Source organism: Belonocnema kinseyi, chromosome 2, assembly GCF_010883055.1.
Source record: "Belonocnema kinseyi isolate 2016_QV_RU_SX_M_011 chromosome 2, B_treatae_v1, whole genome shotgun sequence".
NCBI classification, from domain to species: Eukaryota; Metazoa; Arthropoda; class Insecta; order Hymenoptera; family Cynipidae; genus Belonocnema; species Belonocnema kinseyi.
Genome location: NC_046658.1, coordinates 109,525,725 through 109,550,521, shown reverse-complemented (window position 1 = coordinate 109,550,521; position 24,797 = coordinate 109,525,725). Strand labels below are relative to the sequence as shown.

General features: G+C 28.1%; 1 protein-coding gene across 2 annotated transcripts; it reads left to right on the top strand.

Annotated features, from left to right (window-relative positions):
* Positions 1 to 2,003: 2,003 nt before the first annotated feature.
* Positions 2,004 to 24,437, top strand: LOC117166902 (tudor domain-containing protein 7A-like). 2 transcript variants are annotated; one of them, XM_033351347.1, is made up of 17 exons: positions 2,004 to 2,144; positions 3,556 to 3,732; positions 3,817 to 4,087; positions 4,174 to 4,506; positions 4,589 to 4,694; positions 5,037 to 5,264; positions 5,346 to 5,708; positions 6,780 to 7,121; positions 10,222 to 10,443; positions 10,530 to 10,793; positions 13,189 to 13,455; positions 13,545 to 13,898; positions 16,093 to 16,316; positions 16,424 to 16,649; positions 19,717 to 19,835; positions 19,915 to 20,066; positions 23,477 to 24,437. In XM_033351347.1, exons 2-17 carry the CDS (start codon positions 3,657 to 3,659, stop codon positions 23,692 to 23,694), a joined length of 3,765 nt encoding a protein of 1,254 aa, XP_033207238.1. In that variant the 5' UTR covers positions 2,004 to 2,144; positions 3,556 to 3,656; the 3' UTR covers positions 23,695 to 24,437. The 2 variants fall into 2 exon arrangements, with proteins under 2 accessions (XP_033207238.1, XP_033207239.1); XM_033351348.1 differs by lacking the exon at positions 19,915 to 20,066 and having other exon boundaries at positions 23,477 to 23,681.
* The last annotated feature ends 360 nt before the right edge of the window (positions 24,438 to 24,797 follow it).

Genomic DNA, 24,797 nt, shown 5'->3' with positions numbered 1-24,797 from the left:
AACGGTTGAATTTTCTACCAAATTATTAAATTTTCATGTCAAAAAGTCAAATTTCCTTCAAAAGAATTTAATTTTCATTCCGAAAATATGAATTTTCAACAACAAAATTAATTTTAAACCAAACAGTGGAATATGCAAACATCAACAAAAACGAACTTTCTACAAAATAGGTGAATTTTCAACCAAAACATCAACTTTCAAGCAAATAGTTGAATTTTCTACCAAATTGTTAATGGTGAATTTACAACGAAAAAATTATCTTTCAACCAAAATCTTTTACCAAAATTGTTAAATTTTGTAATGAAATAGAGTTCAAATTTTTCCTAACATTTTTTTAAAGTTCTGCAACATAAAACAAAAATGCCTTAAAATCTTTCCAGATTCGTTCTCGAAATTTTAGGAAATCATTTGAAATCTTTTTCAAATTTCTCTTAAAATTATTTTTTCTTAATAAAGTAATTTGGAAATGTTCCCAGGAATCGTAAGAAAAATTTAAAACTCTCTTAAAACCTTTTAAAATTTATTGCATTCAAAAATCCTGGAAATCTTTTGAAAAATATGAATAAAAAATATAAAACATAATTTCAGCCATATAGTCCAATTTTCAAAGAACAAAAAAAACCAACTTTCTAGAATAAAACTAAATGTTTAAACCGAAAATAAGAATCTTCATTAAAAAAGGTGAATTTTTAAACAAATATTTACATTTTTAACGAGTCGTTAAATGATTTGGTATAAGAAGACAAGCACCTTCAAAATATGAATTAACAAAACAAAACAAAATAAAATTTCAGACGAATAGTTGAATTTTCAAAAAAAAAAAAACGAACTTTCTACCAAACGCAACTGAATTTTCAACCCGAAAATACGAATTTGCAACAAAAAATTGAATTATCAACCAAATATTTGAACTTTCTACTAAATTGTAAATAGTTGAATTTTCAAACAATAAAAAATAAAGTCTCTACAAAACTAATAGTTTCAAACCAGTAGAACAAAAACAAATAAGATCTTTCAATTTAAACCCGCAAATGCGAATTTTCGACAAAAAAGTTTTTTTTTCAACCAAATAGTATATTTTTTGTCAAATTATTAAATTTTTAAGTCAAAAAAACGAGTTGAAATTTTTCTAGCATTTTTTTTAAGTTTTGCAGAATAAAAAAAATATCCTTAAAATTTCCCAGATTATTTTTCAAAATTTCAGGAATCATTTAAAATTATTTATAATCTTTTACAATATTCACTTCATCGACAGCTGACTTCACTTTGTTCAGTTCATTTTATTATTTCATTAAATAGTTCTGGAAAAATAAAACCTAATTCCCAACTAAACTTATATTGAAAAAACTAGTTTACAAAGATATGAATAAAATACGGATTAGTTCCATGCACTTGGTCGATTGTTTCACCTCAGCCCTCGACAAAGTGAAGTTAGCTGGTGATTAAGTTAAAATATCTAATCGTATCCTAAAAGTTTATGAAAAATTAATCGGAATTGGCTAACCTTTTAATATAAAAACTTTTTCACCCACATTAAGAAACTTAGTATCTGGGAATTACATATTTTCGCTCTCCTGAAAAATTCTGATTTTGTTTGATATGTAATTTTGTATTTGCTATCCTTCAATTATTCGACCTAGAAAAGTCTGTAATTTTGAACATTTTGAATCTCACAATAAATCGCATTACATGAGTGTGCTGCCGCCTAGCCGAAAATATGCGAGGAAAAAGTAACGGTTGGCAGGGTTTAAACCTCACAAAATTTATTTTTCAAATAAAGAGGTTGTTTATTCATACAGAAAGGATGTATTCTCCAGATTTTGTTAAAGCTTTCATAATATAAAGGAACACATTTGCCTTAGAATTAAAAGTCATTCTTTTTAATGTAACCGAGAAGCTATTTTTTTCTGTATTGAATTCACGAACTATTGGCAACACTGCGTAGAGTGAGAGTGGGGAGCAGTGAACGGAGGATGTATATATATCAGTGAGGTCGGAGGACTGGCATGTTCGCATTCCACAATTCATAGCGCATTCACCCACGAACTTTCAGAGTTCGCAGTTCTTTCCAGTTTTCAGTCAGTTCTCGTGAGTGATAAAAAATTAGAAGTTTATTTCAGTGTTGGCAGTTTTTTTGCTTGTTGGTATGTATTCTTAAAATATTTAAAGTTTTTTCGCACATTGTCTCTTGGTAGCCATTGTTCCTTTTCTTAGAAATATTAGATTATGGATCCTTAGTCCACATTTTCCGCGGGAAATTACCGACACGCAAAACTTTGGTTATTTTTCCACCTGTTCACCGGTTTGATTCATTTTTCAAGTTAAGAGCCCTGACTGCACCTAACCTCAGACCCAATCTACATTCTGTTGTCTTTTACTTCAAAATAAACCGCATGCCGAACGATATATAAGCATGCATTCTGGGTAATTCTGAGTGTTTTCTCTTTTGTTCTTGATCTTTCAATTTAGACAACCGTATCACATCCGCATTTTCTACGAAATGAAAATGCTTACAATTTTTAAGATTTTGTAAGACAGAATATCTGCAGATACCGGTTTAGTATTTTCGGGAATTTTCAACCCAAATTTATGGTCACAGCATAGATTATCTTTTGTCCCTACTTTAGATTTATTTTACGCCCTCACCAATAATGTGGCGTCCGGTGCTATATAAGTCAGCAAACCCCAATCTTTGTAATGGATCAGTCGTCAGGTTTCAGCACGGCTTTATCGTAAACTATAAACAATATATATAGGCTTCAGAGATATTTGAGAAGTTTCAGTTGAAGAACACCATAAATTCAGTTTGAATTTATAAAACCTTTCTGAAGCAGAGGAAAAAACGAAGAAATACTATTCTCGAATTCTAAAAAAAAACATTAAATTTTTGTATTGCTTATTTAATGAAATTTTTTAATATTACATGACAAATGCTTTTTAAATAGTAATTTAATTGTGCATTCCTGTCATTATATTTCGCTTGTTATATATTTATATGTCTATATTTGACTGTCGTCTTGCGGAAGTTACAGTTACTCGCAAATATTTTGACAACCTTATTTGAACTGGATTTTTTTACGATTGTAGTATATATGAATCAAAGTTCTCAATTTTGAGGCGGTATCAGGAAGCAAAATGAGTCCATTTATTTTCTATATGGAAAACAAAAAAAAAAGTTGCAATTTCGTTGAAGTATGCAAAAGTATAAAAAAGGAATAAGGCAATTTTAAATTAAAAAATGCTCTTATCTAAATTCAAATAAACTAATTTTATTGCTTTGCGAAACTCACAGGCAAAACTGTTCCTCATTCATTTCTACCGCATCTTTTTAATCCGGTTTATGACCTAATTGTGTACCTTCGACTAATTGACCCAGAATATGGTCGTGCTCAAATTTGGAATGACGCATTGAATGAGTTATCTTTAACCACTTATTTGTTTGAAAATGAAGTAACTTCTTTAAAAAAAATCATTTTTTTTGGGCTTAAAAATTTTTCAATTTAGTCGTTTTTTGTATCACAGAAATTCACAGTAGCTTATTTCTTGGTGTTTCAGAAAAGGCGTCTTTAATTTGAATATCAACATTTTGATTGTACCCTTGTCAGACGAATTGGGATCGGCTATAAAATTAAAGATACGACACTTTATCCACCAAAATGGATGAAGTTGTCGATAATCTCAAGGCATGCCTTCTCATTTCGAAGGGAGGCGTAAGTGAGAATAGAATCTGCAGTAAGTGCATAAGTTTGTTTTTAACCATTCTTTTATCTCGTTAGCAATCAGAATATTAAAATTATTTTTTACTGAAATTTACAGAAGATTACTACGATGTCACAGGGGATCGAATTCCCTACAGGAAGTTTAATTTTGCTTCCTTGGAGGAATTTCTGAAAGTAATTCCAGGAATAAAGAGAGTACTCAGAGGCGGTGAGTATTTTATCGAAGTCATCCCAACCAACAAAACTGCCCACTTAGCGAATTTAGTGCGGCACCAGAAAACTTCGAAGAGACCTTCGAAAAAGGTTTCTTATAATAGGCCGGCTAGGACTCCTTACGGATCTAATAACTACCAGAGAAATCAAGCTAGGTACGCAGAAAAATATTTTTCATCAACATTTTATCAACTGTTTTGTATTATTTATGCCAATTCTAATTTCATTTGTACACTTTCAGGCCTCAGTCGAATTTCAGAACTCCTTTACCTCCTGCAAATGCTAAATCGTCGTCGCAATACAGCAGAGCGCCCGTGCAAAACGATTACAGAGTTCCACAATCAAGTGCAAGGAGCACAACTTCATACCAAAATGATTCAAGAAGTCAATTTCAATCGAAGACAAGTACAGTTTCTATAGGGGGAAGCTCAGCTTTATATCAGAGCGATTCGAGAAGTCAATCCCAATCAAGGCCGAGAAGTTCGACTCCTATAGAGAGGAGCCCAACCCCAACGAACAGCAGGAACTCTAATACGAGTACCAGTAGTCAGAATGGAACCATTAAAAAATCTTCGTAAGCAAATAATATATTAGTGGTTTTAGGTTAATTGTTCCTGTTTTTGAAAATCATTTAATTTTCTATTTGTGTATTTCAGATTCACTTACCCACCCTCAAAGACGACGGACTACATTCCATTGCCGAGTCAACGGCCGAATTACATGAAGACTGTAAACGAGGGGCCTACTGCTTCTCCTTCAAAGGTAATTATTACAGTTGGTTCTTGAAAATATTACAGTTTAAAACTATTTTGTTAAAAATTCTTTGGTTTTTTTGGTTGGAAATTAAATTTTATTGCAAAAAAATGTAGCTGTCACAGGTAGAGATTAATCATCTTGGTTGAAAATTAATCTACTTATTTTAAAATATAATCTTATTTGCAAATTTGTCCAGATAAAAAAATGTGTTTGAATATTATGTTTTTAGTTTTATTTAATTAATCTATGGTGCTACTTTATTTAAGAAGCGTTGTAAGTTACCATATGAATTGAAACCTTAAAAATTCGAGAATAATACTAATTTTGTGTATTTTTTTTTTTCTCTAGAAAATGATGGACCGAGATGCAAGAATAGCAGCCGCTCCTAAGTCTGCAGATGGAAGCGCGAAGCCAAAGAGTAGTCTGCAGAGCAGGTTAATTGTGCCAAAAACGACTGATACTGCCCCTAGTCAAATTAGGTTAAATGAACCCAATGTGGAAAAACCGACCCCAGTATTAAGGCCAACAGATCCAGCAAAAAATATTTGTGAAAAAGAGGACGTGGAAAATGAACCGGTAAGTAAATGCTGAAAGTTTTAATGAAAGTCCAATTAATGACTGTTTTCGCATATATTTAAATTCATAATTGTTTTCCAGCCGAAATTTTACTCCATGATACCTTTTGAGCAATTCTTGGAGAAGAAACCAGTGACTCAGAAGGCAACACCGATTCCGGCTCCGCTGATGCCACAGTCTCCGATGATGCCTCCACCTCAGATGATGTCACTGCCTCATATACTGCCACATTCACCAATGATGCAAAATACCCAGAGGATTCCACAGGCTCAGATGATGCCACAGGCTCCTGTGGTTCCACCAGCTCCGAAAATTCGACAGATTCCAACCAGTGCGCAGGGTCCAGAGGCAGAACTTGCATCTCTCGTTGATGGCCTTCAGTTGCCTGAACCAGTCTACAAAATTTTACCTGCCCAGAAGGGATGCATTTATGCTCAAGTCACGGTAAGCCATTTAGTTGAAAATATATAGTTCAAAATTTAATTTAGTTGAAAATGTATCTTTTGGGTTGAATATATAGCTGGTTTCAACGGAAGATTCATAATTTTCCTTAACAACTCATCAATTTGAAAGAAATTTTTGTTGTGAAAAATAAATTATCTAGTCAAAGTTTCTCGAAATTGACTGATTTATTAGAAAACAGGTTATAAACAACAACAAATGTATTTAATTAAAAGAATCAATTTATTGAAGAGCACTTTGAAGGCACGTCTTTACTCATCAAGATCTGATTTTGAACTAACGATAAAACGTATCACCAATATCACATTCATGCACTATACACACTTAAATCATGGTTTACAGTTTATGTTACTGAGATTACGCATAGCTCTTGAAGCTTTATTCTAAACATCTTAGAATCGAAGAACACACGACTTATAACATATCATTTTCATTACTCTGAAATGTAGATTATATTTTGCTCTATATACATATATACAATAGTTGAAATAATCCAACATGATTAATTCAAATCTGTTAAAATCGTTTAAATTTTATCAAATTCCGTTTAAAATCCATAAAATTTTTGCATTTTTTAAATTTCATTAACAGCTTTTTAAATAACTTTTCAAAAATTCTTTGAAACAATTAAAAATATTGTAAAATTAATTCAAATATTTTAAATTCAAAATCCTTCAAACTTTCTTAGGTTCCTTAAAATCTCTTGAAAATCCTTAAATCAGTCAATTTCTTTAAATAGCTTGAAATCTCTTAAGTTTATTACATCAGCTGTTTTTTTTAAATTTTCAATAACTCGCTTGATTTTCTTTAAAATCACGTAAACTGTCGTGAAATCTTATAAATATAATTTTTCGTGATGGATGGCCTAATCGCATATTTTCCAAATTGCCAACAATGATGAAATAAATGGCTTTTCTTTCTTAAAAGAAAAGCTATAGCACGATTTTTCACTTAATTTCGCCGCAATTAATTAATTTTAGACGTAATATTAGAATACTCAATTGCTACCTAAATATTATATATAAAAAATAATGTATGCTTTTTAATTTACAGGTAGGCAAAGAGAAGTACAGCAGTTATCCGGAGGATGCCAAGAGCGAGAAGGCAGCACAGGCAATCGCAGCAGCTAAAGCGCTGACTGACTTTAAGGAGAAAAATCTGTCGACCGTGCTTCCGGTGACGAGCGATGTTCGTTTGATCGTAACAAGAATCCTGCAGATCGTCGATGCTCATTCCAGTGGAGTTTTCACGTCCCAAATTAGCACATATTACAAGCAAGAATTCAAAGAACTACTTCCTGCAGACTGGTTGAGGATAGTGAACAACTGTCCCGAAATAAGCATCGAAGTAGGGGCCAATAACACGAGCATTTTAACTCGCTATACTCCTGAAAAGGTAAAAATTGCTAAAGATCGTATTCTATCGAGTGACTTTCTACAATCTGTGGCCAAGTCGACTTCAGTTAATTTGCCTGCTCTGTTAGATTTTTGTCAGAATTGTGATTTCGGTTATTACTTGCCTTATTTTTCTTGTTGATATATTTTTGCATTAACCAAAGTCGACTTAAGCTCTGCTATGTATAAATTAAAAATGTTTTTTTAACAATTAATTTTTTCGTTTATAAAGAAAGTCAAGTGGCATTTTCAACTTGCTCAAAAAATTCGAGCACAGGTTACACAACAAATTTTATTCGTCCTAGTGACAAAATTAAATTTTTTTCCTCACATGTGAGTAGTAATACAAACTTATGGTACTAGTGATTTTGTTGTGTGCGAAATTTGTGTTTTCATTTTCTTTGCTTGTATTTTAATTTTATTTTGCAAATGTTATTTTCGATCTGAGAGTTACTTGGATAATTTAGCTTTTTATTTGTGCATGAGAATTCAATGTAAATGATGTAAAAATTAGTTTTTGCTTATTTTGTAAATATATTATATGTCACTGCCAGACCATGGTGACAGGTTTAGAAATGAAGGTTTCAAATTGGTCTAAATTGAATATTTCAAATGTAATATTATCCGTATAATATAGTCATCCATATATCACGTGATCGGTTTTGGCCGCTTTTCAACAAAACTATTTTGGACCTTTTTCGAATGAATTATTATATTTAAAGTATTTCCGTAAAAAATGTATTTATCATCTCACGCGATATATGGAAGTCTTCATGTTCAGTTAAAGTAAATGTAAATATTATTCAATATCGATGATTCGGGCTCATTAGTCGCTCGCCGGCTGGCGGCAACCACATGACTCGCTAAATAAAAACTTCAGATCAAACGCCAGCATTCAGTCAAGAACTTGGGATTTTTGTATTGGCAAAGTCCACTTCTTATAACTGTTTAAGATGGGGGACTTTGTAAATTTTTCGTGACTGAAATATTCTCGCAATATTTCACTGATCATCGTTAAATTTACATTCCTCTATCAACTAGAAAAATGATAAAAGTTTTGATGAATCTTGTATTATATTAATAAAATATAACACATTCTACGCCAATTTAGATAATTCTAGTATTTATTTTTCATTTATTATTTTTTTATTCAACTTACGTCGTATTTCCATCTAAGTTTGCATAGTTTACCTCATTGATGATAAAACTGAAGTTAGGTTTTAGTGTAGGCATAATACATATTTTTTATATCTAGTGTATAAATTAGCAGCATAATTGTCATTATTGTATGTATTAGTAAGATGATTTGAACTTAATAAATATGTAAAAAAATTCTAGTACTGGAACAATTTTCAAGTTTTTTTAAATACCCCTAACGATAAGATTGTGGATAATAGATTTAATTTATTATGATTGATAGTCATTTAATTTGCGATTGACTTTAATCTGAAGATTAAAGTAAATGCGAGTGCCGCCAATCGGAGAGCAACTAAAAGGATTAATATGCATCGTTACATGTAGGATAAGAATTTCTTAAAACCATATTTCGAAACACATTTTTTACATTCCTTTAATTTTTCTTTGTTTAAAATTGAAGAAAAAAAGTGAATTGAAAGTAAAAAGTATTAGAAATTAAATTATAATTGGTTTTGGAAGCCATTGCAAGAACAGGATGTCTACCTTACATGGCAAAATCTGGAATTGTCAAGGAATTTTGATATACCTGGAAATTTCATGGATTTTTTTTTATAGGAATTTTTTCGATTGCTTGTTATTTGGTTAAATGTTTTTTTTATAATTCAATGATCTTGTAAATAAAAACAAATATTTGATCGATGAAAATTCTATCTTCTTATTTATTTTATTTTTAATTAATTATTATTAACTATTAATAAATTTTTTGTTCTGAATGCATCTTTTGTTGAGATACTCCTGTTAAAAATTAATTTCTCGTTCTTAAAGGTTTATAATTTTAATTGAACATTCATCTAATTTTTATAAAGAATTTTTGAGTAAAAATAAATAAATGAGTGATAAATAATTATTAGAAATTGTACTAAAAAATACTGTTTAAATTATTTTTATAATAAATTAAGAATAAAACTAAATTACAATTACACTGTTGATTAAGGGTTTCTCTTTCCTTGCTTTTAATGAAAATACGAGAAATTATATTTGTATTTTTTTACTATATGTGTAGGACCCAGTTTCTGAATGATTTAACCTAATTATTTTTATTTTTATTAATTGAAATTTGCCGAATTCAATTTTGTGAAATATTTTGTCGACACTCTTAAGCGAATGTAATTTTCTATTCTTATCCTTCAAAAATTTGAAATTAGATTAGGATATGTGCACTTACGAAGTTGATTGAGATAGATGCGAAGGAAATGGAATTAAATAACTTCTATTTTGACATTTCATTCCGAATTCAATTTTTAAATTTTCGATCGCTGCGCTTCCGCGGAATAGAGAAACAGTTAAAAGAAAAACTCATATACATAAGAAGTCTATGCATATAAAATATTTGTTGTTACAACGTTATTTCAGCCGAGGCTTCAATTATAAATCAGATGACCTAACTTCGAACACCTAATTATTAGATATAAAATTAACTATTGTCAGTCCTTATGTTTTTTATTATCTACCTTTTTTACATTCAATCATATAGAACTAAGAAAATAGTACTTTTTTGGACAGTGAGACTTAATGTTTATTTTGTATATGCATGGTTAAAAATGTTGTGAAAGCAATATGTACTTTTTGCATGATTTGCTTTTTCACACAATTTCCTCTCAATTTTCGACCTTAAAAGTAACGTTTCAAGTGTCCCAAGCTGAAAAGGATAACTAATTAATTTGTATTATTTATATACTCTCAAAATATTTTGTTTGGGCTCAAAATTGAAACGTTCGTGCTTAATTCGAAAGCATTTAAAATAAGTAAGGGAATGTGAAATTCTGAAAACTTAAAGCAAATTAGAATCTACCGAGAGAACATTTGTTAGGCATCGAAATTTGATGTAATATGTGTTAGCATTAATTATCAACTGAAATTAAACAAGTTTCAACCTAACGTAATAATAATTAATTTAATTAAAGGCACAGGAAACCCCTCTACTATTGTCGCCAAGTGAATTGAGCCCGCAACCCTCGGGTCAGTTGAGCCCGATACTGTCCAGCGGGTCGAGCCAAAAATCGTCAAATGAATTGAGCCAGAATATACCTGAATTGGTGACACCCAATGATCGTTATTGGATAGTCCACGTGAATGTTGTAAGGCCCTCTGAAATTTGGGCTCAACTTGTTGGTGAAGATTACAGTGTAAGTATTTGAAATAATGCCAGCTCAGCAGAGCTATTATTTTTCGGAAAATATCATTCACGAATTTATGGCTGTGTTTTTAATAGGATCGACTGCATGCGATGCAATTACAAATGAATGAATTCTACGCGAAAAATTTCGAATCGACCAAAGCCAAAAGCATAGAACCAGGTTTACATTATGCGATTTATGAGAACGATAAGGATCATTGGTCAAGGGTCAGGTGTCTTAATCGTGATCCAGAGACTGACGAAGTTACCGTATTCTTCATCGATGATGGTGATGACGAGATCTGTAACAGCAACCTTCTCCACGAGTTGGACAAACAGTTCTGCGAACTTCCAGTCCAGGTATTTATTTTACATTTAAAATTTACAAGTTATTTTTCCTTCAAAAATGGTTTTTTTTATTACTTATTTTTTTACATTAAATGTACAAACATTTGTTCTTCAATTAAAATATTTGCTCAATTTTGGTTGAAAAGTAATCATTTATGGTTGAAAATTAAACTTTTATTGTTGAAAGTTCATTATTTTCGATTGAAAAGTCTACAGTCACATTTGTAGTCTAGAACTCATCTCTTTTGCTTAAAAATTCTATTTTTTAGCAGAAAACTTTATTATTTTATGGAAATTTTCGATTATTTTGTTGTAAAATTCATGTTTTTTTTTTCGGCCTTAGAATAGAAATTTTGTCCAACTTCGATTTTAACCGTTTTTTAAATAATTTGTTAAATTGTGATTTTTGTAAATTATTAAATCATTCAGTTTAGAATGCTTAATTTCAAAAATTGAAAATTAATATATCATTTGTTCCGATAATTTTATTTTTAAATAAAAAATTTTCATGATTTGTAAATAAAATAATTTTAATCCAGACTTTCAGGTATTCCTTTATTTTACTTTTTCAATACTAAATCTAATAAATAAATTTATTAATATATTATTTCTATTAATTTTTTTAGCCATTAAAAACTGTAGACGTGCGCTTTACTTTTTTCCACTTAAAAATAACTCCATAATAATATAGTCATAATTAAAGGTTTTTATTAAATTAAAAATATTGTTTGAATCTAAATTATTTAATTTTTAACCTACTTAATTTGAAATTTGATCATTTAGAAAAAGAATAAGTATTTAATATTTAGCAATATTTCACTGTTTATTTAAGACGAGTAAATTTAAAATAAATATTTAAATGAAAATAATTTTAAACTGAATTGTTTTGCATAGAAAGCTTTGAATCTCTAAAATTTCTAGCTTTTAGTGTTACAATTTAAATTGTTCTATTTGAAAAGTGTTCTAAATTTTTTGTTTGAAATCTGCAAAAGTCTGCATTTTATTTTAAATTCGGCTGTAAGTATTTGAAAATGTTTCAAGTTTAAATTTAATTGGAATCTTTTTAAAACTTCTAAATATCTCTAAAATTACTCTAATTTAACTTCTAATTTAAAAACTGTTAAGTTAAAAAAAATTTTCAATTGTTAATGTGTCTAGCCTAAAATCACTATAAAATTAATAAAATTTTGAAAATTTTTGAAGTTCATTGCTTGATTCTTTAATTTAAAGTATTGAAAATGTTAACGTGGATTTATATTTCTTGGGAACTTAATCTGAATCTTTGAACTCTATAATTTATAAACGTTTACAAATAATATAGTTTAATTGTATTATTTTAGTTGAGTTTTTCTAAATGTACCGAAATTTTACTATTTTGTTAAAAACTTTTAAAATTAAATTATTGGTTTGAAAATTTATGTACCAAATTTCATATTTTTTGGTTGAAATATAAATTTATTTCAATTTTTTTTTAGACTTCATCTTTGTTGGTAGAAAATACATCTTTTTCATTAAAAACTAAACTATTTTAATGAAAATCTCATTATTTTTTTGAAAAAAAAAAACATTTTTTGGTCGAAAATTCAGCGTTTTGTTGAACTTTCGTCTATTTGGACGCCAACTTTTTTGTTGAAGATTTAACTGTCTTCAAACAAATTCAATTTTTTTGTTTAAGTTGTTTAATCTCTTTTATTTGGAAATTCGATAATTTTTTTGAAAATTCATATTTGTTGGTTCTAAATTCTGTTTGGTGGAAAAATTAATTATTTTCAAGTATTTTGTAAAAAATTTATATTTTGGTCAAGAATTTTACTGTTTGGTTGAAAAATAAATCATTTTGTCGAAAGTTAAAGTATTTTGTAAAAAAAAACTTATAATTATGGTAGAAAATTCAACTTTTTGCGAAACATCTATTTTTACGGATTTTTGTTTTTGTTTTTTTGTTGTTAAAAATTCAACTGGCTTCTAAAAAAGCAATTACTTGGTGGAGGTTTAAACTTTTTATCTGGAAAATTCTACTATTCAGAAATTAATTATTTTGTTAAAAGTTCATGTATTTTGTAAAACAGTTATAATTTTTTTCGAAAATTCAACTTTTTGCGAAACGTTTCGTTTATTTTTACAGAATCTTTTTTTGTTGAAAATTCGACATTTGGTTGAAAAATTAATAATTTGGTTGAAAGTGTAAGGTTAAAAGTTTTACTATTTGGTTGAAACACTCTTCTATCTTTTTTGCATGAAATTCCAACCATTTGGTTGAAAATTTATTAAAAAGTTGAACTAAAAATAAATCCCCCTTTTTGGCCTCTATTTATAATATATACATATATATTTAATTTAGTGGCCATCCTGAAAAAAGTGAAATTCTTGATACAGGAAGAATAATGTTGAATGTTTTTGTTTTTAGGCTATAAGGCTAGCTTTACACGGATTGGAGGTTTTCGCTGACTCTGAAGAAGCGATGACAGTTGTTAAGAAATACCTTCAATCTTCTGAAGATTTAACTCTTTACATCGATGTTCTGAATGATGATGCCGATGAGCTGAGTTATGATGTCGAAGAAGATTGCTGGTCCGTAACTTTCTGTGATACTAATGGTCCAGAGGATATAAATCTGAATGAATTAATAGCGAAAGATATTATCGAAACCTGCATGCCTAAACCTCATCTCAAGGCAAGTTTTTTCTGTGATTCAGTTTTCTTTAAAAGCAAAAAGACTATGCATTTTATTTTATTTTATTTGCTTATTATTTTGATCTACAGGAGGGTCGAATTACTGAGGTTTATGTCTCCCATGTCAGCAATACTGGAGACATTTATGTACAATTAAAGAACGAAAGCTTGAAATTCCTGGTGGACCTGATGAACTTTACGATAATAAATAAACTGAGCCAGGATTTGAGTAAATTGACGGTGCAGAAAGTTAATCTCACCAAGCTTTACATGGTCAAGGACGAAGATGGGAACTGGCATCGAGCCAGTGTGATGAACGTAAATTATCCCAAAAATGAAATCGACGCTTTCCTTATGGATTTCGGGAGGACCATTATAACTAAAATCAGCACCTTGGTAGATTTGGAAAGCATTTCCAAAATGCTTGCTCAAATTCCTGGCCAAGTAAGTAGAACTTAAGCGTTTAAAATCGAAGATTTCTAATGAAAAACAAATTCGAAAGCCCGATTGAAACATTATAAACTATTTTCAGTTTAAAAATAATTTTAAAATAATATGTTTATAATGTAAGGGGTTTCTTAAATTTCAAATATTTTTTCAGTCTAAAAAATTCCGTTTTTAAACTTTAATTTGGAAGTTTTTGATTAAGAAATAGAAAAATGATTTAATATTTAGAAATATTTGCCTGTTCATTTAAAATCAGTACTTATAAATTAAATATTCAGGACTAAAAAAACTCAAGATGCGACGTTACAATTTTAATTGTTTTATTTAAAATATTTAAGTTTTTTTTAAAGGGGATATTTAAAAAGATTTTCAAAATTATCAAACATAAATGTGGCAGATTTTAAGGAGATTTTCCTATTTGAACAGGATTTAAAAAAAGTGTAGGCAAATGTTTAGGAGTAATACGAATTATTTAAAAGAGTGCTTCTATTTGCAGCTCGGTCTGAAAAAATCTGAAAATTTAGCGAAAGTATGATATATCATTCAGTTCGTAATGGGCAATTGGAAAATCTTTCACTTAAAAATTTTCCATTTTGGATTTTAATTTTTAAGCGTAAACGTCCAATTTAAACTTTATAAACTTTTTCCAATTTAAAAATAAATCGAAAATAATATATTCGTAATTAAAGGCTTATGTTAACTTAAAAATATTTTTTAGTCTAAAATTTGAATTTGTTTAATAATGAAAAATAACAACTGCCTAATATTTATAAATATTTCATTGTTTATGTAATATCAGTAATTATAAATCAAATATTCAGAACGAAAATCCAGATGTTACAATTTTAATTGTTCTATTCGAAATAATTTGATTTACGAGTAAAATTGTTGAATTTTGATGAATCTTTTTAAGAATTATGAAAGGCTTCAAAGGAATAAAAACATGCTTTAGGGATTTAGAAACTAATTAAATTTAAAATAATTTATTTTCAAAAATTTAAGAAGTGTTCAGTTTATAACAAAAATGTAATCGTTCAATTTGAAATATTTTTAACTTAAAATTGCTGAAAATTATTCGCAGCACAATTTTGATTACTTTAAATGAAAAATTTTAGAATTTTTTAATTTCATTGAATGTAAAAAATATTTGCGAACCGGGAAATGATTTGGAATTCTTTGATGTGATTAAAACTGTTACCCAGGTTACAATTCCAAGAATTTTTTAATAGAATCAAATAATCGGAAGTGATTTCAAAGGTTTTGAAATATTTGAGGCACTTTAAAAGTTCCTGAGGGATTTTGAATTGATTTGAGCAATTCAATAGGATTTCAAAGGATTTCAAATATTGTACGGATTTTAAAAAAAATGTATAAAGGCTTTCAAGAGCTTGAAAAAGTTCGAATGTGTTGAAAGACTTTAGGTTCTTTCTTTTAAAGTTATAAGGAATTTTCAAGAGTTATGTGAAGAATTTCCTAGAATTTCAAAAGATACGGAACGATTTTACTGAACCTATAAAAGGTTTTAAGATATTCAAAACGATTTCAAGCGATTTTATTCCATTTCCGATGATTTCAATAATTTACATTGAGGATTAAGAAGTGAATAACAATCAAATTGATTTTACAAAACTTTTCGAAATCGGTTCCAAATTGTTAAATTTTTATGTATAAATAAATATGTAACACCTATTACTCCTGGAAAAATGCAGGTAAGTTGAAGAAACATTTTGAAATTCTGAAAAGATTCAAAATTAATATAAAATTTATCATTATTTCAAATAGCTTAAATGAAGTGTTTGCGTATTCCGAAAAAATCTCTATTAATACCGAAATTTCGGTGCAAGCAGTCCCAAAATGTTTAGAAGTTCTGAAAAAATCTCAAACCTAATTTAAACTCTGAAAAAATCTAAAACAACATTTGCATTTTTGAAGATTTCGAAATAGAATTTTAAAGCTTTTTATGGATTTTAAAACTATTTGAAATAAAAATTTTTAACTTCTAATGTCTGAAGTGTTCATTTTTCAAAAAAATGTCATTGCTTATTTTTTAATGTTTCCAGCTTAAAATTACTTACAATGATTTGCAGCGGGTTTTTTTCTTTGATTAAAACGAGCCCCGAATTCACCTGGGTTTGAAATAATTTTATCGAATTATTATATATAATGTATTTTTTTCCGGCATTATTTTTAGGCTCTGAAACTTCGTCTTCACAATGTTCCGCCATCATCTTTCGATGCAGAGAAGGTTGCCCGTCTAAAAGAACTTGCGTCTCCTGACACTTCTTTACTCGTGAAAGAAGTAATCAGAAGTAATGATTCTTCACCACCAACTGTGGAATTGCTTAAACGCCAAGAGCCGTCTAACGAAATTATCACGATTAATAACACTTTGGTCCTGGACAAAGAATTGTCATGGTAGGTTGATTTTTTTGTTTACAAATTATAACTCATTTTTAATTAAAGCGACTTAAGAAAATTTTTTGATATACTGACGAATTAAATATTTTTAAAAAAATTTTCAGCCCTAATAATGACGACGATAATAACAATGTGGGGACCAGGAAACGTAGCGAACGTTTAACTTCTCGATACGGATCTTCTGCAGACCGAACAGATCCCTGCCAGAGAAATGCTCTTAGGACTCCAAATATTCCACCCACTGGGTCATATTTCGACGTACATGTCAGTATGGCAGCGAATCCAGGAAATTTTGTGGTCCAACCTCACGAAGATCAATTGGAACTCGCTGTGAGTATTCATTAGTCAGGGTTGCTTTGCAGGTCTGCTAATTCCAGAAAGCCAGAGGCTGTTTGGGAATTTAAAACTGGTCAGGAAAAGTCAGATGTCAGGGAATTTTCGATGAACTGAAGTTGATAGGGTGTCCAGTGACCTTAAAAATCTTGAAAACCTCGAATTAACCTTAAATTTGTTTTAAACCTTGAATTTTGAGTTGTTTTTACTTTTAAAACAGTATTCGAGGGTGTACATCTGATTTCAAAAGGTGCTACAAAATAATTGTAATGATTTCAACATAGTTCAAAGCTTTTATATATAATACTTAAAAGGATTTTGAACATTTCAAAAGAGTTCACGGATTTTAACGACTTAAAAAGGATTAGAAAGTCTTCAAACGATTTCAAAAGGTTTTAGACAATTTACAAATATTTTACAAATATTTTGATGATTTTAAATGAATACAAAAACATTTCAGGAAGATTTAACAAATATTTCAAAGAATTTATAAGAATTTCAGAAGATTTCAAGAATTTCAATAAATTTGAGGTTTTAAAAGATTTCATTTATTTCAAAGGAAGACTAAAGATTTCATGAAGCTTTCAAAATATTTCGATTATTTGAATGATTTCATATGAACACAAAATATTTTATGAATATTTCAAAGACTTCATAATGTTATAATAATTTCATAATAATTTCAAATTTTTTGGAAGATTTTACAGATATTAAATATTTCAAATGAATGCAAAAGATGTAGGGAATATTTCACAAAGATTTCAGAACATTTCAAAGGTATTAAACAATATCAAAAGGTTTCAATAAGTTTGATAAGATTTTAATGACTTCACACGAATATAAAAATTTTTTAAAACAAAAATTAAAGTAAGGTTTCACAAATATTTCAACGATTTCTCAAAATTTCATAAAGAATTCAAAAATTTTTAAAAAGATTTCACAGAATTTTCAAGATTTTAAATACTTCAAAAGATTTCAAAGAATTAAAAATTTCACAAAAATATCAACAATTTTCGAAAAAAATTAAGAATTTGTTTTTTTATGATTCTACTTTCTTCAGAAATGGTTAGCCATTCAAAAATTGAACGGTTTATCTTTTATATTTGTAACAAAGGGTATTTTATTATTCGATCTAAAAAAATGGAAACCTGGAAAAGCTTGATTTCTTGATCTGGAAAACCTGGAGACCTAGCATTTTTGGTCCTAGGAATCGCTGGACACTCTGGTTGGGTTGAAAATTAATCGATTTTGGTAGAATTTGTATATCTTTTAATTTAAAAAATTCTAAATGTTTGGTTAGAAATTGCAACTGTTTTGTTAAAAATTTATCTGCTTTGTTGATGTTTAAACTATTTAGTTGAAAGTTCATTGTTTTTGATAGAAATATCAATTATTACATTTTTATAGGCATTTTGATAGAAAAGTAATCTCACCCGTTGAAAATTCATATTTTTCGTTAAAAATGTATTTATCTAATTATTATAATTTATTTATTTCGTCTAAAATTAATGTATTTTGTTGAAAATTTATATTATTTTTAGACAACTCATCTTTTGTTTTAAAAATTCAACTATTAGGTTAAAAATTTCAAATTTCTAGTTAAAAACTCACGTTTCCGTATTGAATACTTAACCGTTCAAATTAATTATTCTATTTTTAGTTAAAAACTTATGTTTTTGGTTTAAAAATGATGTATTTTATGAAAAATTTATATTTCTTGGTAGAAAATCTATTAATGGTTCATCATTCCAACCAAAAATATATTTTTAGGCTTTCTTATTTGAAAATTTAACTCTAGTTGAAAATTCCTCTTTTCTTCTTTCTGGATTTAAACAAATAAAAAAAGAAAGTAATTTCAAAAAATTTATTTTTGAAATTGTTTTATTCAGTTTATAACAAAATTACATGCTAAAAATGTTGGAAGTTAAAAATTCTCATTTTTGATCATTAAAACCCGACTTGAATTATAATTATATTCAGAGCAAAAAATTATTAAATTAAAAAAGAGTTATTAAATTCTCGATATTAGAGAAAATTAGAAAGTCGAAATATTTTTTATCCTAACTTCGATATTTAACACCCTGATAAAATTAACAATACAAAAAGAATAGTTTTTGGGTCCTAAAATCATATTTTGGTGGCTTAAGTGAAAATCCGCATATTTATCTACAATTGCTGCTGTTTCTTGAAAAGTATTTCTTCACGATGGCCATTCAAGATTTTTATTTTCTAGCGTACATTTTTATTTTTAAAAATAAAAAATTTTTTTACTTAATCAACTGTAAATATAAATTAATTACATATTTAAAAATTTGAACTGTACTCAATGTATTAAAAAGTGAACAATAATTGATTTGTTAAGACTATTATAAATCCGCTCAAAACCTAAGAATTTCTTAAGGTCAACTTTCACAATTATACTGTTTAAATATAAAAAACCTTAGTCGTAAAAAATGTAAATAATTTGAAACTGACTGGTTTGAAATAGAAAGCCTCGAAAACAGATGTGAAAATTAATTGAGTATACAAAATATTGTTTAAGAGATGAGAAAACTGTTTGGAAAAAAGACTACTAGAAAAAACGCTCGGGTCCCTGGGACCCGTTCTAGCACTTTTTTATTTCGATAAATGTGATATTTGAATTATTTTAAAAGATATTTATAAGGTACAAAGAAAAAAAGTAAAAATGGTTCAGTTTAAAAAGATGTAATCGTTTAAGTTTTAATGTTTCTAGCTTAAAATTGGTGAATAATTTAATTTCTTTAATTTTGGTATTTATTTATTGATTGATTCTTAAATTTAGATAGTTGAAAATGATAACGTGGATTTATGATTTTGGAACTGAATCGGAATTTTTAAACTCTACAATTTATCAAAGTTAAAAATTCGAACCTAAACATACCCGAAATTTTTTTCTTATATCAAAACGACTACCCTGTTCTTTACTTTAAAAAAGTACCTAGAAAATTGTTTTCATCCTAGAAAAGGCCTGGATTTTTGTTCTGAAAAAAACGCCGGACATCCTGATTAAATAAACATTTGATTGTTTGTCACATTGTTTCAGAACATGATGAACAAACTTCAAGAGGAGTGCACAACCTATAACGGACCTCTCCCAACATTTGATTCTGTGAGAGAGGGTAATCTCTATGCAGGACAACACGACGATACAAGCTGGTACCGGTGAGTATTTCTACTGTAATTCTTAAGCATAAAGTTCCAATGAACCTGAAGCGATGCTAATTAAATGGTTTTTTATTAGCGTTTGCATACTCAACAAGTTTGCGGACCACAGAGTCACAGTTTATTTCTGTGACTATGGTGAAATGGCAATAATTTCACCGAAAAAACTGCAGCCACTTCTTGGTCAGTTTTGCGAATTGCCGTACCAGGCAATCAATGCAAGATTAGCAGGTAATTCTTGCACTCAATCTTCCGGGTTTAAGGTTAAAAGACGCTTGCTTGGTGCCAGCATTTGCAAAATATGGCAAGAATTATTCACTATGCTACTACACAGTACAATTTTTTATTTGATTTGAATTTGATAGAATATAATTTACAAGTGTTACACGAATTTTGAGAAGCAATTTTCCATTTTTCTCTACGTAAACGAAAAATTTGTATCTTGATGTATCCGTTCATTAGTAATATGACGATTTTTTTATATGTAGAATAACATCAGGGTTGCTACAAAATTTCAATTTCAAAATTCACTGACTTCCTTGACCAAATTTTAATTTTCTACAAATTATGGGGGGGGGGGGGGGGAGTAAATATAACTATCTTACGAATTTTCTATGCAATACATGAAGATTCGTAAAAAAATTCAGTTAAGAATTTAATTTTGAACCCAAAAAAAAATTAACCAATATTGTTACATTTTCCACTAAAAAGATAATTTTCTACAAAAAAAAGCCAATTTTCAACAAAAAACATGAATTTTCACGCAAATTATAAGAATAAATTTTAAACCAAAGGTGGAATAATCAAATTAAATTTACAACCAAAAAAGGAATTTTTAATTACAATTATGAATTACTAAAAATAATCATCAATCAAGACCAATTCTCAACAAAAATCATAAATTTTCCACTAAAAAAGATTTTTTAACCAAAAATCGAAAAGTTAAATTTTCAAACAAAAAGTTGCATTTAATGAAAAGAACAAATTTCAACAAAATTGTTAAATTCATAATCAAAGATATTAGTTTTCTAACAAAAAAGGCAAATTCTGAATAAAATACATTAATTTCGAACCAAAAGGTAGATTTTTTTTTTAACAAGAAAGATCAATTTTCAACAAAAGATGGAATAGTTGCACTATAAGTGTATGAATGTAAATTTGCTACCAAAAATATTATATTATATTATTCAACTAAAAAAAAGCCAAGCAAAAATGAAAGTTATATTTTCAGCTAAGAAAATTAATTTAAACTTAAAAAAGGGAATTTTTAACAAAATAGTTCAATTGTCAACCAAAGAAATTAATTTTTGATTAAAATAATGAATCTTTAACAACAAAAATACAAATTTTCAAGAAAAAAAGTTAATTTTCAAGCAACCAAGTGTAACTATTTACCAAAGTCACTGAATTTTCAACACTAAAAGACGAATTTTATAAAAAAAAACGGTTGAATTTTCGATTAAAAAAAATTAGAAACAAAATGGTTGAATTTTCAACAATTCTATTTCTCAACTCTTACACGTTTTCCTTGACTTTCTCGGATCAGTATTAAATTGCCTGACTTTCACTGACGTTCCAGCAATTTTAACAACAAAAAACGCCTTTATACGATAATAGATGAATTTTTTAAACCAAAAAGGCAGATTTTCTACAGTAAGAGATGAAAGAGACACATTTTCAACAAAAAAAAAAAAAAGATGAATTTCTGACCTAAAAAGATTTTTGGTCTATAAAAAAAATGTACCGAAAAGGGGGAAAGTTTTGAAAAAATACCTTGATTTCTAACCAAAAGATAGAATTACTGATTCAAAAGGGATCAATTTTGAATTAAAAACGGAATAATTACATTTTTATTTAAAAAACTTTATTTTCGACCAAGGAAATTAATTTGTTTACTACAGTGATAAATATTCAACCTAAAAATGAATTTTTAACAATAATTGAAGTTTCAACTAAAAAATATCAATTTTCAACCCAAAGTGGAATAGTTCAACTGTACATTTTTAACTGAAACTGGAATATGTTGTTAAATTTTCTACCAAAAAGATGAATTTTAAACCAAACAGATTGAAAGTCTAATAATTTTTAACTAAAATCATGCATCTTTAACTAAAAAAAAATCAATTCTTAACTAAATAGATAGATCAAAAATTTAATTTCCAAGCAATAAGTAGAGGTATTTAGTATAATCGCTGAACTTTCAAGAATAAAATACGAATTTTATATAAAAAAAAGTATATTTTCAATGAAAAAGGATGTTTTTAACAAAATTGTTGAATTTTAAACAATTCTATTTATCAACTCTTACACGTTTTGCTTGACTTTCTCTGACCAATTTTAAATTACCCGACTTTCACTGACTTTCCAGCATTTTTAAAAACAAGATACCTTTCTACGATAAGAGATGAATTTTTAAACTATAAACGCAAAATTTGAACAAAAGCATTGAATTTTCAACCGAAAGAGATTTTCAATAAATAAAAAAATGTTATATTTTCAATATAAAATTTAATTTTCAAGTAGTAAGTTAAATTTTCAACAAAACCGTTAAATTTTCTACCAATAAGAGTGACTTTTTAACAAAATTTTAATGTAAAAAAATTCATTTACAACCTATCAGTAGGATTATTGATCAAAATAGTTAAAATTTTTAAAACAAAAAGACGAATTAAAAAAAAGTTAAATTTTTAACCAAAAGAGATTATTAATAAATAAATAAAATATTTATTCAACAAAAACCGTTAAATTTCATTTTCAACATATAAGTAGAATTCTTGTTCAAAATAGCTGAACTTTTAACCAAAAAAAATTATTAATAAATAAATAAAAAATATTTTCAACGTAAAATGTAATTTTCAAGCAAAAAGTAATATTTTACCAAAATCGTTGAATTTTTGTACCCAAAAAGACAAATTTTCAACAATACCGTTAAATTTTCCACCAATAAGAGTGACTTTAACAACATTTGAATGTTAAAAAAATGCATTTTCAACCTATAAGTAGAATTTGTAAGTAGAATAAGAGTTGAATTTTTAACCAAAAGAGATTATTAATAAATTTACAAAAATGTTATTTTCAACATAAAATTTAATTTTCAAGCAATAAATGGAATTTTTTTTACAAAAATCGTTGAATTTTTAACTTAAAAAGAGGAAGTTTCAACAAAAACCGTTAAATTTACCAATCCAATTTTACATCCAAATTTCATTTTCAACAAGTCGAATTTTCAACAAAACTGTTAAATAAGAAAAATGTTATATTTTCAATATAAAATTTAATTTTCAAGCAATAAGTAGAATTTTGTACGAAAATTGTTAAATTTTTAACAAAGCGGTTAAATGATCATCCCAAAAAGAATGCCTTTAACAAAATTGTTGATTTTTCCACAAAATAATAAAACCAACTTATGTTTATGGCAAATTCTTCGGCTCTTTCAGGTTTTCCCTGACAGCAGAATTCCCTGACCTGTAGCAACCCTGGCATAAAGCTCCTAGAACCCCTTAATTTCTAATATCGTTAATGAATGCTTTGTTCTAATCTGCTCGCTAAGTAAAAATAATTAATCAAATTAATTAATAACAAGTAATTAATATACCAGTACATATATAATTAATTAACTACAATTAAATTTTTATTTGCAGACGTGAAGCCGGTAAATATCGACTGGTCGGTGGAAGATTGTTTGCGTTTCCAGGAACTGACAGTCGAAAAGGATCTGGTATCCGTGGTTAAAGAAATTGTCCTGGACCCATCTTCCGGTGACATGGTGCTCAGTTTGACGCTCATCGACGTGTCGGACAGTGACGACGTTTTCATCGACAAAGTTCTCGTTAGTGAAGGCCGAGCTGAAAATTTATAGGATCAAAAGAAAAAAATACGAGAGAGAGAGAGAGAGATTCTGAACCATCTGCGATGTAAATAATTTAGATGCGAGACTACTAATTTTAACGTCGATTTAAAAAAACATAAATCTTCCGGATTAACAAAAGGCGTGTGAGTAAAACTTTACAAGCTTTTACGTGCGTAAACATAAGACTAGATCATGAAATCACTAATGATTTATTTAGAGCTCGAGAAGAAAGTGACATAGATTAATAATTTAAACGAGTAGTTTGAGAGAGACACACACTACAAGTATTTTAGAGTTTAAAGATAAATATTTTTTTATTTAACGCTTTAATACTTAGATATATGTTATCGTAGAAGACATTGTCTTCAAAACAGAGCGTTGTGATTTTCATTTTAATGATTCGCAACAAGACATAAGATTGAGTGGAGGGAAAAGTAAAATGTGGGAGAAATGGTTGTAATTTTTTAAAAATTTGCACTTATTGTGTATTCTTTTATTTTTTTATGTTTGTGGAAGGCGAAAAAGATTATGATTTTAAATCACAAACAAAAGTTTTTTTTTCTTTTATATTTTTCAATTTACTAAACTGCGTTATCATTTAGCCTGGTTGTGTAAATTAAGGCCTTAAATTAAAAACCGAATTATTAAAAGTTTCAAAAGACTGTAACTAGATTGGAGATTGTAACACTAGATTCCACTGTGTCAATTTTCAATATAAGTGCCAATAAACGTTCATGAGTTTGACTTTTAAATGGATTTGTTATTATTTATCTGCATATACCTCTTTCTTTTCCTTTTTCGTTTTAATTTATCATTAAAAACTTTTTTACATGTGAATAATTTTAGACCAATTCAGTAGAAAATCAACTTTTCTAAATATTATTCTTTATGACAAATTTTAATTTAATATGAATAAAATTTATAATTATTTAGCTTGATTACTATTTTTTAAAGACTATATATTTTAAGTTCATTGCAGGATATTCCTCGGCCTTAATGGTGAGCATTTTATATTTTACAAGTGCATTTATTTCAAAGGCAAAATATTGATTTAATTAGGTCAGGGATTACTAAGTTTTCAATTTCTACAATATTCTTGATGAAATCATTGC